Source organism: Balaenoptera acutorostrata, chromosome X, assembly GCF_949987535.1.
Source record: "Balaenoptera acutorostrata chromosome X, mBalAcu1.1, whole genome shotgun sequence".
Classification (NCBI taxonomy): Eukaryota; Metazoa; Chordata; class Mammalia; order Artiodactyla; family Balaenopteridae; genus Balaenoptera; species Balaenoptera acutorostrata.
Genome location: NC_080085.1, coordinates 132,815,810 through 132,830,221, shown reverse-complemented (window position 1 = coordinate 132,830,221; position 14,412 = coordinate 132,815,810). Strand labels below are relative to the sequence as shown.

At 37.0% G+C, this 14,412-nt stretch overlaps 1 protein-coding gene across 3 annotated transcripts in view; it reads left to right on the top strand.

Annotated features, from left to right (window-relative positions):
• F8 (coagulation factor VIII) overlaps positions 1-14,412 on the top strand; it is a 130,596-nt gene that overhangs the window by 53,196 nt on the left and 62,988 nt on the right. For all 3 annotated transcript variants that reach the window (XM_057537753.1, XM_057537755.1, XM_057537754.1), the window contains one exon: positions 12,557-12,766. In XM_057537753.1, the coding sequence (XP_057393736.1) occupies positions 12,557-12,766 (210 nt within the window). The remainder of the gene's footprint in view (positions 1-12,556; positions 12,767-14,412) is intronic.

Below are 14,412 nucleotides of genomic sequence, written 5' to 3'. Positions count from 1 at the left end.
TGTCACAAAGAAAGAAAACTACAGGCCAATATCACTGATGAACATAGATGCAAAAATCCTCAACAAAATACTAGCAAACAGAATCCAACAGCACATTAAAAGGATCATACACCATGATCAAGTGGGGTTTATCCCAGGAATGCAAGGATTCTTCAATATACGCAAATCAATCAATGTGATACACCATATTAACAAATTGAAGGAGAAAAACCATATGATCATCTCAATAGATGCAGAGAAAGCTTTCGACAAAATTCAACACCCATTTATGATAAAAGCCCTGCAGAAAGTAGGCATAGAGGGAACTTTCCTCAACATAATAAAGGCCATATATGACAAACCCACAGCCAACATTGTCCTCAATGGTGAAAAACTGAAACCATTTCCACTAAGATCAGGAACAAGACAAGGTTGCCCACTCTCACCACTATTATTCAACATAGTTTTGGAAGTGTTAGCCACAGCAATCAGAGAAGACAAAGAAATAAAAGGAATCCAAATCGGAAAAGAAGAAGTAAAGCTGTCACTATTTGCAGATGACATGATACTATACATAGAGAATCCTAAAGATGCTACCAGAAAACTCCTAGAGCTAATCAATGAATTTGGTAAAGTAGCAGGATACAAAATTAATGCACAGAAATCTCTTGCATTTCTATACACTAATGACGAAAAATCTGAAAGTGAAATTAAGAAAACACTCCCATTTACCATTGCAACAAAAAGAATAAAATATCTAGGAATAAACCTACCTAAGGAGACAAAAGACCTGTATGCAGAAAATTATAAGACACTGATGAAAGAAATTAAAGATGATACAAATAGATGGAGAGATATACCATGTTCCTGGATTGGAAGAATCAACATTGTGAAAATGTCTCTACTACCCAAAGCAATCTACAGATTCAATGCAATACCTATCAAACTACCACTGGCATTTTTCACAGAACTAGAACAAAAAATTTCACAATTTGTATGGAAACACAAAAGACCCCGAATAGCCAAAGCAATCTTGAGAACGAAAAATGGAGCTGGGGGAATCAGGCTCCCTGACTTCAGACTATATTACAAAGCTTCAGTAATCAAGACAGTTTGGTATTGGCACAAAAACAGAAATATAGATCAATGGAACAGGATAGAAAGCCCAGAGATAAACCCACACACATATGGTCAACTTATCTTTGATAAAGGAGGCAAGCATATACAGTGGAGAAAAGACAGCCTCTTCAATAAGTGGTGCTGGGAAAATTGGACAGGAACATGTAAAAGTATGAAATTAGAACACTCCCTGACACCATGCACAAAAATAAACTCAAAATGGATTAAAGACCTAAGTGTAAGGGCAGACACTATCAAACTCTTAGAGGAAAACATAGGCAGAACACTCTATGACATACATCACAGCAAGATTCTTTTTGACCCAGCTCCCAGAGAAATGGAAATAAGAACACAAATAAACAAATGGGACCTAATGAAACTGAAAAGCTTTTGCACAGCAAAGGAAACCATAAACAAGACCAAAAGACAACCCTCAGAATGGGAGAAAATATTTGCAAATGAAGCAACTGACAAAGGATTAATCTCCAAGATTTACAAGCAGCTCATGCAGCTCAATAACAAAAAAACGAACAACCCAATCCAAAAATGGGCAGAAGATCTAAATAGACATTTCTCCAAAGAAGATATACAGATGGCCTACAGACACATGAAAGAATGCTCAACATCATTAATCATTAGAGAAATGCAAATCAAAACTACAATGAGATATCATCTCACACCGGTCAGAATGGCCATCATCAAAAAATCTAGAAACAATAAATGCTGGAGAGGGTGTGGAGGAAAGGGAACACTCTTGCACTGTTGGTGGGAATGTAAATTGATACAGCCACTATGGAGAACAGTATGGAGGTTCCTTAAAAAACTACAAATAGAACTACCATACGACCCAGCAATCCCACTACTGGGCATATACCCTGAGAAAACCATAGGTCAAAAAGAGGCATGTACCAAAATGTTCATTGCAGCTCTATTTACAATAGCCAGGACATGGAAGCAACCTAAATGTCCATCGACAGATGAATGGATAAAGAAGATGTGGCACATATATACAATGGAATATTACTCAGCCATAAAAAGAAATGAAATGGAGGTATTTGTAATGAGGTGGATGGAGTTAGAGTCTGTCATACAGAGTGAAGTAAGTCAGAAAGAGAAAAACAAATACAGTATGCTAACACATATATATGGAATCTAAGGGAAAAAAAAGAAAAAAAAAAAAAAAAAGGCCATGAAGAACCTAGTGGCAAGACGGGAATAAAGACACAGACCTACTAGAGAATGGACTTGAGGATATGGGGAGGGGGTGGGGTGAGATGTGACAGGGTAAGAGAGTGTCATGGACATATATACACTACCAAATGTAAAATAGATAGCTAGTGGGAAGCAGCCGCATAGCACAGGGAGATCAGCTCGGTGCTTTGTGACCACCTAGAGGGGTGGGATGGGGAGGGTGGGAGGGAGGGAGATGCAAGAGGGAAGAGAAATGGGAACATATTGTATATGTATAACTGATTCACTTTGTTATAAAGCAGATGCTAACACACTATTGTAAGGCGATTATACTTCAATAAAGATGTTTGAAAAAAAAAAAAAAAAAAAAAAAAAAAAAATTTATATGGAAAGCCAAAGGCATTAGAATAGCCAAAACAATTTTGAAAAAGAAAAATTGAGTTGGAGGACTCATATTACCTGATTTTAAGACTTACTATAAAGCTACAGTAACCAAGATAGCATTGTATTGACAAAGATGAATGACATAGAATATATAGTGCAGAAATAGACCCACACATATATGACTAATTGATTTTTGATGAAGATGGAAATGCAATTCAATGGAGAAAGAATAGTCTTTTCAACAAATAGTGTTGGAACAATTAGTCACCCATATACAAAAAGATGAACCTCAACCTAAATCTCACACTTAAAGATCAACTTAAAATGGATCATAGATCTAAATGTATAATGTAAGGGCTTCCCTGGTGGTGCAGTGGTTAAGAATCCGCCTGCCAACACAGGGGACACGGGTTCGAGCCCCAGTCCGGGAAGATCCCACATGCTGTAGAGCAACTAAGCCCGTGCGCTACAACTACTGAGTCTGTGCTCTAGAGCCCGTGAGCCACAACTACTGAGCCCACGTGCCACAACTACTGAAACCCATGCACCTTGAGCCCATGCTCTGCAACAAGAGAAGCCACCACAATGAGAAGCCCATGCACCGCAACGAAGAGTAGCCCCCGCTCGCCACAACTAGAGAAAGCCTGTGCACAGCAACAAAGACCCAACGCAGCCAAAAATAAATAAATAAATAAATTTATATTTTAAAATATAAATGTATAATGTAAAACGACAAAAAGTTTCAAAGAAAACATAGAAGGAAATTTTCATGACCTGGAGTTAGGCAAACGGTTCTGATAAATGACACCAAAATCAAAATTAATAGAAGGAAAAACTTGATAAATTGGATTTCATCAAATGAAAAACTTTTGCTCTACACAGGATATTGTTAAAGAGAATGAAAAGACAAGCCACAGATTGGTAGAAAATATTTGCAAATCACATATCCATATGTAAACTCTCAGACTCAGCAGTAAGAAAACAAACAGATCCCTAAAAATGTGCAAAAGATTTGAACAGACACATTACCAGAGAAGATATATGGAAGGCACATAAGCATATGAAAAAATACATCATTGGCCATTAAGGAAATGCATATTAAAACCATAGTGAGATACCACTACATGTCTATTTTAACAGCTAAAATAAAACAAAACGGACAATATTAAATATACTGACAAGAGTGCAGAGCAACAGGAACCCTCATGCATTGCTGGTGGGCATGTACAATGGTATAGTCACTCTGGAAGACAGTTTGGCAAATGCAAATCAAAACCACAATGAAATATCACCTCACACCTGTTGGAATGCCTATTATCAAAATCACAAAAGATAACAAGTGTTGGCAAGGATGTGCAGAATGGGAACCCTTGTATATTGTTGGTGGCTATGTAAGTTGGCACAGCCATTATGGAAAACAGTATGGAGGTTCCTCAAAAATTAAACATAGAACTACCATATGATCCAGCAATCCCACTCCTGGGTATTTACCCTAGAGAAATAAAAACTTAGGTTCACACAAAAACCTGTCCATGAATGTATACAGCAGCTCTATCCATAATTGCTAAAACTTGGAAATAATCAGAGAACCTGGAGCCAGCTCCAAATCCCTGAGCCTTGAGCCAGGGACTCTCTGCCAAGCAGCCCCAGGAAGGAAAGCCATATGAATAGAGGAGAAACCCCCCAAGGATGACTCTGCCAATCAGGAGGAGCCAATGCCCAGAGCCCCAGGCCAGAGCAAATCTGTGCGGAGACCCTGGGAGAATCTGTGCTAAGGACAAGATCCCATTAGACCATATCTCTCTCTCTCTCTCTCTCTCTCTCTCTCTCTCTCTCTTTTGGCTGCGCCGCCTGGCATGCAGGATCTTAGTTCCCCTGAACAGAGATTGAACCTGTGCCCACTGCAGTGAAAGCACGGAGTCTTAACCACTGGACCACCAGGGAAGTCCTAGACCATCTCCCTCTTAAATGGGGAGTTTATCCTATCTACATGGGATTTATTTATACTAATTTGTGTTTCCTTTTTTTCTAAATTTTTAGTATTTTCTCCTTTATTTTTTGATCAATTAAGTGTTTTTAAATTTCGATTTTTCTTTACTATTTTGGGAGTTATGCACACGTCTTTTCCCATTGTGGGGGGAATACCTTTGAAATTTTATCCTTTATACACAGACTGTTGTTGTTTGTTTTGTTTTGTTTCCAGCATTATTAATATAAAATTGTATAAGTTTAAGGTGTATAACACCATAGTGTTAGCTAACACCTCCACCAGATCACATAATTACCATTTCTTTTTTGTGGTGAGAACATTTCATATCTACTCTCTTAGCAAGTTTCAAGTATATAATACAGTATTATTAACAAAATCACCATGCTGATCCCCAGAACTTATTCCTCTTACATAGCTGGAAGTTTGTACCCTTTGACCAACGTCTATCCATTTCCCACACACACACCCCAGCCCCTCGTAACCACAATTCTACTCTCTGTTTCTATGAGTTCATATTTTTTAGATTCCACATATAAGTGGAATCATAGAGTATTTCTCTTTCTCTGACTTATTTCACTGAGGATCACATTTCCCTGATGATTAGTGATGTTGAGCATCTTTTCATGTACCAGTTGACCATTTGTATGTCTTCTTTGGGAAAATGTCTATTCAGTTCCCCTGCCCATTTTTAAAATCAAATTGTTTTTGTTTGTTTGTTTGTTTTGTTATTAAGTTGTATGAGTTCTTTATATATTTTGGACATTAATCCCTTATCAGATACATGATTTGCAAATATTTTCTCCCATTCCATAGGTGGTTGCCTTTTCATTCTGTTGATCGATTCTTTTGCTGTGCAGAAGATTTTTAGTTTGATGTAGTCCCACTTATTAATTTTTACTTTTGTTGCTTGTGCTTTAGGTGTCATATCCAAAAAATCATTGCAAAGACAAGTTTCCCTATGTTTTCTAGGAGTTTTACAATTTCAGGTCTTATGCTTGTCTTTAATCCATTTCAAGTTAATTTTTGTGTATCATGTAATGTAAAGGTCCAAATTCATTCTTCAGCATGTGGCTATTCAGTTTTCCCAGCACCATTTATTGAAGAGACTATCCTTTCCCCATTGAGTATTCTTGGCTCTCTTGTCATTTATCAGTTGGCCATATATGGAGAGTTTACTTCTGGGCTCTCGATTCTTTTCCATTGATTTATGTGTCTATTTTTATGCAAGTGCCATACTATTTTAATCACTATATCTTTATAGTATAGTTTGAAATCAGGAAGTGTGAGGCCTCCAGCTTTATTCTTTCTCAGGATTGCTTTGGCTATTCAGGGTCTTTTGTGGTTCCATATGAATAGTCATATTTTCCATCAGCGTTTACCAAATAGTTCATTCTTTCTGCTACTGTTTTGGGATGCTCCCTTTGTCATATATTAAATTTCCATTTATATCTGTGTCTGTTTCTGGACTCTATATTCTGATTGACATAATCATCTATACTTGCATTAAGACCATGCTTTTAATTACGATAGCTTTAAAATATCTTTTAACACTTTGTAGGGCAAGAAACTTTGATTCTCAATTAGTTGCACTAAGCTAGTGTCTGAGCATTGCTTAGTGGATTTGTGGGCCTCTACCTTGCAGAGTAAACAAATGTTTATTGAAGGGATGGACAGATAGATGTATGGAAGAGGCTTTCAGAAACAATTCCGTTTATAAATTGAAATCTGTGTTACTTTTACTTACTTTTTATTTAGAAATAATTTCAAACGTTCAGAAATGCTGCAAGAATAGTAAAGTCCCATATACCCTTTATCCAGATTCACTCATTTTTAAGATTTTGCTATTTTTGCTTTATCATTCTCTCTTTCTTCTATATATACTTTTTTTTTCATTTTCACTTAATTTGTTTTATTGGGATAAAATATACATAACATAAAATTTACCATCTTAACCATTTTTAAGTGTTCAGTTCAATTCAGTGGCATTAAATATATTCGCATTGTTGTGCAACCATCCCTCTGCAGAACTTTTTCATCTTCTCAAACTGAAACTGTATATCTGTTAAACAGTAACTCCCTATTCCCCTTCCCCCCAGGCTCTGGTAACCACCATTCTGCTTTCTTTTTTTTTTTTTAATCAGTCATCAATTTTATACACATCAGTGTATACATGTCAATCCCAATCACCCAATTCAGCACACCACCATCCCCACCCCACTGTGCTTTTCCCCCCTTGGTGTCCATACATTTGTTCTCTACATCTGTGTCTCAACTTCTGCCCTGCAAACCGGTTCATCTGTACCATTTTTCTAGGTGCAACATACATGTGTTAATATACGATATTTGTTTTTCTCTTTCTGACTTACTTCACTCTGTATGACAGCCTCTAGATCCGTCCACATCTCAACAAATGACTCAATTTCGTTCCTTTTTATGGCTGAGTAATATTCCATTGTATATATGTACCACATCTTCTTTATCCATTCGTCTGTCAGTGGGCATTTAGGTTGCTTCCATAACCTGGCTATTGTAAATAGTGCTGCAATGAACATTGGGGTGCATGTGTCTTTTTGAATTACGGTTTTCTCTGGGTATATGCCCAGTAGTGGGATTGCTGGATCATACGGTAATTCTATTTTTAGTTTTTTAAGGGACCTCCATGTTGTTCTCCATAGCGGCTGTATCAATTTACATTCCCACCAACAGTGCAAGAGGGTTCCCTTTTCTCCACACCCTCTCCAGCATTTGTTGTTTGTAGATTTTCTGATGATGCCCATTCTAACTGGTGTGAGGTGATACCTCATTGTAGTTTTGATTTGCATTTCTCTAATAATTAGTGATGTTGAGCATCTTTTCATGTGCTTCTTGGCCATCTGTATGTCTTCTTTGGAGAAATGTCTATTTAGGTCTTCTGCCCATTTTTGGATTGGGGTGTTTGTTTCTTTAATATTGAGCTGAATGAGCTGTTTATATATTTTGGAGATTAATCCTTTGTCTGTTGATTCATTTGCAAATATTTTCTCCCATTCTGAGGGTTGTCTTTTCGTCTTCTTTATGGTTTCCTTTGCTGTGCAAAAGCTTTGAAGTTTCATTAGGTCCCATTTGTTTATTTTTGTTTTTATTTCCATTACTCTAGGAGGTGGATCAAAAAAGATCTTGCTGTGATTTATGTCAAAGAGTGTTCTTCCCATGTTTTCCTCTAAGAGTTTTATAGTGTCCGGTCTTACATTTAGGTCTTGAATCCATTTTGAGTTTATTTTTCTGTATGGTGTTAGGGAGTATTCTAATTTCATTCTTTTACATGTAGCTGTCCAGTTTTCCCAGCACCACTTATTGAAGAGACTGTCTTTTCTCCATTGTATACCTTTGCCTCCTTTGTCATAGATTAGTTGACCATAGGTGCATGGGTTTATCTCTGGGCTTTCTATCTTGTTCCATTGATCTATATTTCTGTTTTTGTGCCAGTACCATATTGTCTTGATTACTGTAGCTTTGTAGTATAGTCTGAAGTCAGGGAGTCTGATTCCTCCAGCTCCGTTTTTTTCCCTCAAGATTGCTTTGGCTATTCGGGGTCTTTTGTGTCTCCATACAAATTTTAAGATGCTTTGTTCTAGTTCTGTAAAAAATGCCATTGGTAATTTGATAGGGATTGCATTGAATCTGTAGATTGCTTTGGGTAGTATAGTCATTTTCACAATATTGATTCTTCCAATCCAAGAATATGGTATATCTCTCCATCTGTTTGTATCATCTTTAATTTCTTTCATCAGTGTCTTATGGTTTTCTGCATACAGGACTTCTGTCTCCCTAGGTAGGTTTATTCCTAGGTATTTTATTCTTTTTGTTGCAATGGTAAATGGGAGTGTTTCCATAATTTCTCTTTCAGATTTTTCATCATTAGTGTATAGGAATGCAAGAGATGTCTGTGCATTAATTTTGTATCCTTCAACTTTACCAAATTCATTGATTAGCTCTAGTAGTTTTCTGGTGGCATTTTTAGGATTCTCTATGTATAGTATCATGTCATCTGCAAGCAGTGACAGTTTTACTTCTTCTTTTCCAATTTGTATTCCTTTTATTTCTTTTTCTTCTCTGATTGCCGTGGCTAGGACTTCCAAAACTATGTTGAATAATAGTGGTGAGTGTGGACATCCTTGTCTCGTTCCTGATCCTAGAGGAAATGCTTTCAGTTTTTCACCATTGAGAATGATGTTTGCTGTGGGTTTGTTGTATATGGCCTTTATTATGTTGAGGTAGGTTCCCTCTATGCCCACTTTCTGGAGAGTTTTTATCATAAATGGGTGTTGAATATTGTCAAAAGCTTTTTCTGCATCTATTGAGATGATCATATGGTTTTTATTCTTCAATTTGTTAATACGGTGTATCACATTGATTGATTTGCATATCTTGAAGAATCCTTGCATCCCTGGGATAAATCCCAGTTGATCGTGGTGTATGATCCTTTTAATGTGTTGTTGGATTCTGTTTGCTAGTATTTTGTTGAGGATTTTTGCATCTATATTCATCAGTGATATTGGTCTGTAATTTTCTTTTTTTGTAGTATCTTTGTCTGGTTTTGGTATCAGGGTGATGGTGGCCTCATAGAATGAGTTTGGGAGTGTTCCTTCTTCTGCAGTTTTTTGGAAGAGCTTGAGAAGGATGGGTGTTAGCTCTTCTCTAAATGTTTGATAGAATTCACCTGTGAAGCCATCTGGTCCTGGACTTTTGTTTGTTGGAAGATTTTTAATCACAGTTTCAATTTCATTACTTGTGATTGGTCTGTTCATATTTTCTGTTTCTTCCTGGTTCAGTCTTGGAAGGTTATACCTTTCTAAGAATTTGTCCATTTCTTCCAGGTTGTCCATTTTATTGGCATAGAGTTGCTTGTAGTAGTCTCTTAGGATGCTTTGTATTTCTGCGGTGTCTGTTGTAACTTCTCCTTTTTCATTTCTAATTTTATTGATTTGAGTCCTCTCCGTCTTTTTCTTGATGAGTTTGGCTAATGGCTTATCAATTTTGTTTATCTTCTCAAAGAACCAGCTTTTAGTTTTATTGATCTTTGCTATTGTTTTCTTTGTTTCTATTTCATTTATTTCTGCTCTGATCTTTATGATTTCTTTCCTTCTGCTAACTTTGGGTTTTATTTGTTCTTCTTTCTCTAGTTCCTTTAGGTGTAAGGTTAGATTGTTTACTTGAGTTTTTTCTTGTTTCTTTAGGTAGGCTTGTATATCTATAAACTTCCCTCTTAGAACTGCTTTTGCTGCATCCCATAGGTTTTGGATCGTCGTGTTTTCATTGTCATTTGTCTCTAGGTATTTTTTGATTTCCTCTTTGATTTCTTCAGTGATCTCTTGGTTATTTAGTAACGTATTGTTTAGCCTCCATGTGTTTGTGCTTTTCACGTTTTTTTCCCTGTAATTCATTTCTAATCTCATAGCGTTGTGGTCAGAAAAGGTGCTTGATATGATTTCAGTTTTCTTAAATTTACTGAGGCTTGATTTGTGACCCAAGGTGTGATCTATCCTGGAGAATGTTCTGTGCACACTTGAGAAGAAAGTGTAATCTGCTGTTTTTGGATGGAATGTCCTATAAATATCAATTAAATCTATCTGGTCTGTTGTGTCATTTAAAGCTTCTGTTTCCTTATTTATTTTCATTTTGGATGATCTGTCCATTGGTGTAAGTGAGGTGTTAAAGTCCCCCACTATTATTGTGTTACTGTCGATTTCCTCTTTTATAGCTGTTAGCAGTTGCCTTATGTATTGAGGTGCTCCTATGTTGGGCGCATATATATTTATAATTGTTATATCTTCTTCTTGGATTGATCCCTTGATCATTATGTAGTGTCCTTCCTTGTCTCTTGTAACATTCTTTATTTTAAAGTCTATTTTATCTGATATGAGTGTAGCTACTCCAGCTTTCTTTTGCTTTCCATTTGCATGGAATATCTTTTTCCATCCCCTCACTTTCAGTCTGTATGTGTCCCTAGGTCTGAAGTGGGTCTCTTGTAGACAGCATATAGATGGGTCTTGTTTTTGTATCCATTCAGCAAGCCTGTGTCTTTTGGTTGGAGCATTTAATCCATTCACGTTTAAGGTAATTATCAATATGTATATTCCTATGACCATTTTCTTAATTGTTTTGGGTTTGTTTTTGTAGGTCCTTTTCTTCTCTTGTGTTTCCCACTTAGAGAAGTTCCTTTAGCATTTGTTGTAGAGCTGGTTTGGTGGTGCTGAATTCTCTTAGCTTTTGCTTGTCTGTAAAGCTTTTGATTTCTCCATCAAATCTACATGAGATCCTTGCCGGGTAGAGTAATCTTGGTTGTAGGTTCTTCCCTTTCATCACTTTAAGTATATCATGCCACTCCCTTCTGGCTTGCAGAGTTTCTGCTGAGAAATCAGCTGTTAACCTTATGGGAGTTCCCTTGTATGTTATTTGTCATTTTTCCCTTGCTGCTTTCAATAATTTTTCTTTGTCTTTAATTTTTGCCAATTTGGTTACTATGTGTCTCAGCGTGTTTCTCCTTGGGTTCATCCTGTATGGGACTCTCTGCACTTCCTGGACTTGGGTGGCTATTTCCTTTCCCATGTTAGGGAAGTTTTCGACTATAATCTCTTCAAATATTTTCTCCGGTCCTTTCTCTCTTTCTTCTCCTTCTTGGAGCCCTATAATGTGAATGTTGTTGCATTTAATGTTGTCCCAGAGGTCTCTTAGGCTGTCTTCATTTCTTTTCATTCTTTTTTCTTTAGTCTGTTCCCCAGCAGTGAATTCCACCATTCTGTCTTCCAGGTCACTTATCCGTTCTTCTGCCTCAGTTATTCTGCTATTGATTCCTTCTAGTGTAGTTTTCATTTCAGTTATTGTATTGTTCATCTCTGTTTGTTTGTTCTTTAATTCTTCTAGGTCTTTGTTAAACATTTCTTGCATCTTCTCGATCTTTGCCTCCATTCTTATTCCGAGGTCCTGGATCATCTTCACTATCATTATTCTGAATTCTTTTTCTGGAAGGTTGCCTATCTCCACTTCATTTAGTTGTTTTTCTGGGGTTTTATCTTGTTCCTTCATCTGGTATATAGCCCTCTGCCTTTTCATTTTGTCTATCTTTCTGTGAATGTGGTTTTTCTTCCACAGGCTGCAGGATTGTAGTTTTTCTTGCTTCTGCTGTCTTCCCTGTGTATATATACTTTTTTATTACTTATTTTCAACTTGAGAATAGGTTGTAGATATCATGCCCCTTTATCTCTTAATACTTCATTGTGTATTTCCTATGAATAAAGATATTTGCTTATATAATCAAAGTGGAGTTATAAAATCCAGAAAATTTAACATTGATAGAATACATTATCTAATACATTTATACAATAATCTTACCTAATGGGTAGCCAATATTCCAGTTGTATCAATCAGTGCTGTCTTTTGTAGCATTTCCTCTCTCCGTTTCAGGGTCTAGTCATGGATCTAGTTGTCCTGCTTCTTTGAAATCTGTTTCCTTGAATTTGGAACACTAGCAGATACTAATTTTGATCACCAGATCAAGAGTTTTTTTTCTGTTTTTTTCTCTGTGTAGTTATTATTTTTCTCCTTGCAACTAATAAGCAGTGTGTAGGGAGATACTTTGAAACCATGCAAATGTCCTGCTCCTCATCAAACTGCCACCCACCATATAGCATCTAAATCCATCATTACTATGATGGTCTATGACTCTCCTCACTTTGAGATTGGAACTTAGCTGATCAAGTATTAACAATTCACTTTTTTGAAAGGTATAATGTTATTTCTTCTTGGGAATAAGGTAACGGGCATAACATATAACCACTTCTAATCAGATCATCACAATCCAAAATAATAAATGCAGATACTGCTAAAATCTTTTATTCTCCATTCTTTTTACAGGCATCAATGGCTATGTTTTTGATAGCTTGCAGCTGTCGGTTTGTTTGCATGAGGTGGCATACTGGTACATTCTAAGTATTGGAGCACAGACTGACTTCCTGTCTGTCTTCTTCTCTGGATATACCTTCAAACACAAAATGGTCTATGAAGACACACTTACCCTATTCCCCTTCTCAGGAGAAACTGTCTTCATGTCAATGGAAAACCCAGGTTAGTTATTTATATTATTCTTTTACTAACAGTGGTGTTTGCTTCACTAGCCATTCACATGTTCTTTTGCCCACTAGCTTACATTTGGGTAGATACTAAATGGTTCAAGTGATTTTGGTAATTACAAGGCATTTTAAAGACAACACCACATCAAGTATTTAAGTTAAAAGTCTTTGTTGTAAAAAGTGCTTTTACTTGCCATCGGCCAAAATTTTAAGTGTGTTTACTAAACTGTAATGGTGAATATACATTTATACATGCAGTTAACACACAGGGACTAAACATGTTTCTATGTGTGTTGTGAACATTGGTATTGCTGGGAAGTACATCGTAATTTCCTTTTGCACACATAACATCAAACCACTGTGAAGCCTTCTGGACGAATGTGGCTGTCAGCTTCTCGTCCTCTCTCTCCCTCCATAACTACTGCAAGGCTTTTGAGAGCACCAGCCCAGTGATCAGGAGGAACACAGACCTGGCCTAAATCTAACACAGATTGTTGCAGCTTAGTAACAAGTGCTCCTTGTCCCTCCCACCCCCATCATCTGCAGAGGGAAGTACATAAAACTACCTACAGATTGTAGTTATTCTCTTACACTTATGGCTTTTCTGGAGATAAATTCTCATGGGGAAATTTCTTGGGAATAAAAACCAATCTCATCATATAAAAATATAGATTCACCTTCATACCCAGAAACTTATCTTACTTCAAGAAATGCAGTTTTCTAAGAAGTGAGTGAAGAACCTGACAAAACTCCAGTAACACCTCTGAAAGTATCTTGTTTATTCGTGTTTATGTCTTTGTTATCTGTTTTCCAGCTAAGTTGTTAAGGTCTCTAAGGACAGGGACCTTGTTATCTTGCTCATCACTGAATCCCGAATGTTTACAGTGCCTGGCCTATAGTAGACGCTTAATAAACATTTTTTCGATGAATGAATGAATTAAATACCTGCAAAAATATTATAAAACAGTATGCATAATATGGTTGTAATTGTCTAAACCAAAGAAAGAAAGAAAGTGTGTGTGTGTGTGTCTGTGTGTAGGCAGAGAAAGATATTTAAAATATCAATATTTTGAGAAGCTTTTAAACTACTTTGGTGATCACTTAAATTTTAAAGACAAATTAAAACTCTGCTTTATGTGTCTTGAGGGAAAAGTCTGATCCCTTTTATTTGTCCTTTTGTGTCTGGTTTATTTCACTTGGCATAATTTTCACTCAGCTTCACTCAGCCAGAGTCATCCACGTTGTGATATGTGTCAGTGCATCATTCTTTTTTTTTAATTTTATTTATTTATTTTAAAAAATTTATTTATTTTCGGCTGCATTGGGTCTTTCATTGCTGCGTGTGGGCTTCCTCTAGTTGTGGCGAACGGGGGCTACTCTTTGTTGCGGTGCACGAGCTTCTCATTGCGGTGGCTTCTCTTGTTGCAGAGCACGGGCTCCAGGTGCGTGGGCTTCAGTAGTTGTGGCGCATGGGCTTAGTTGCTCCACGGCACGTGGGATCTTCCTGGACCAGGGCTCGAACCCGTGTCCCTGGCATTGGCAGGTGGATTCTTAACCACTGCACCACCAGGGAATTCCCTGTCAGTACATCATTCTTGCAGCTCACTTTACACCCTGCTTTAACCGCATATCACCACAAAA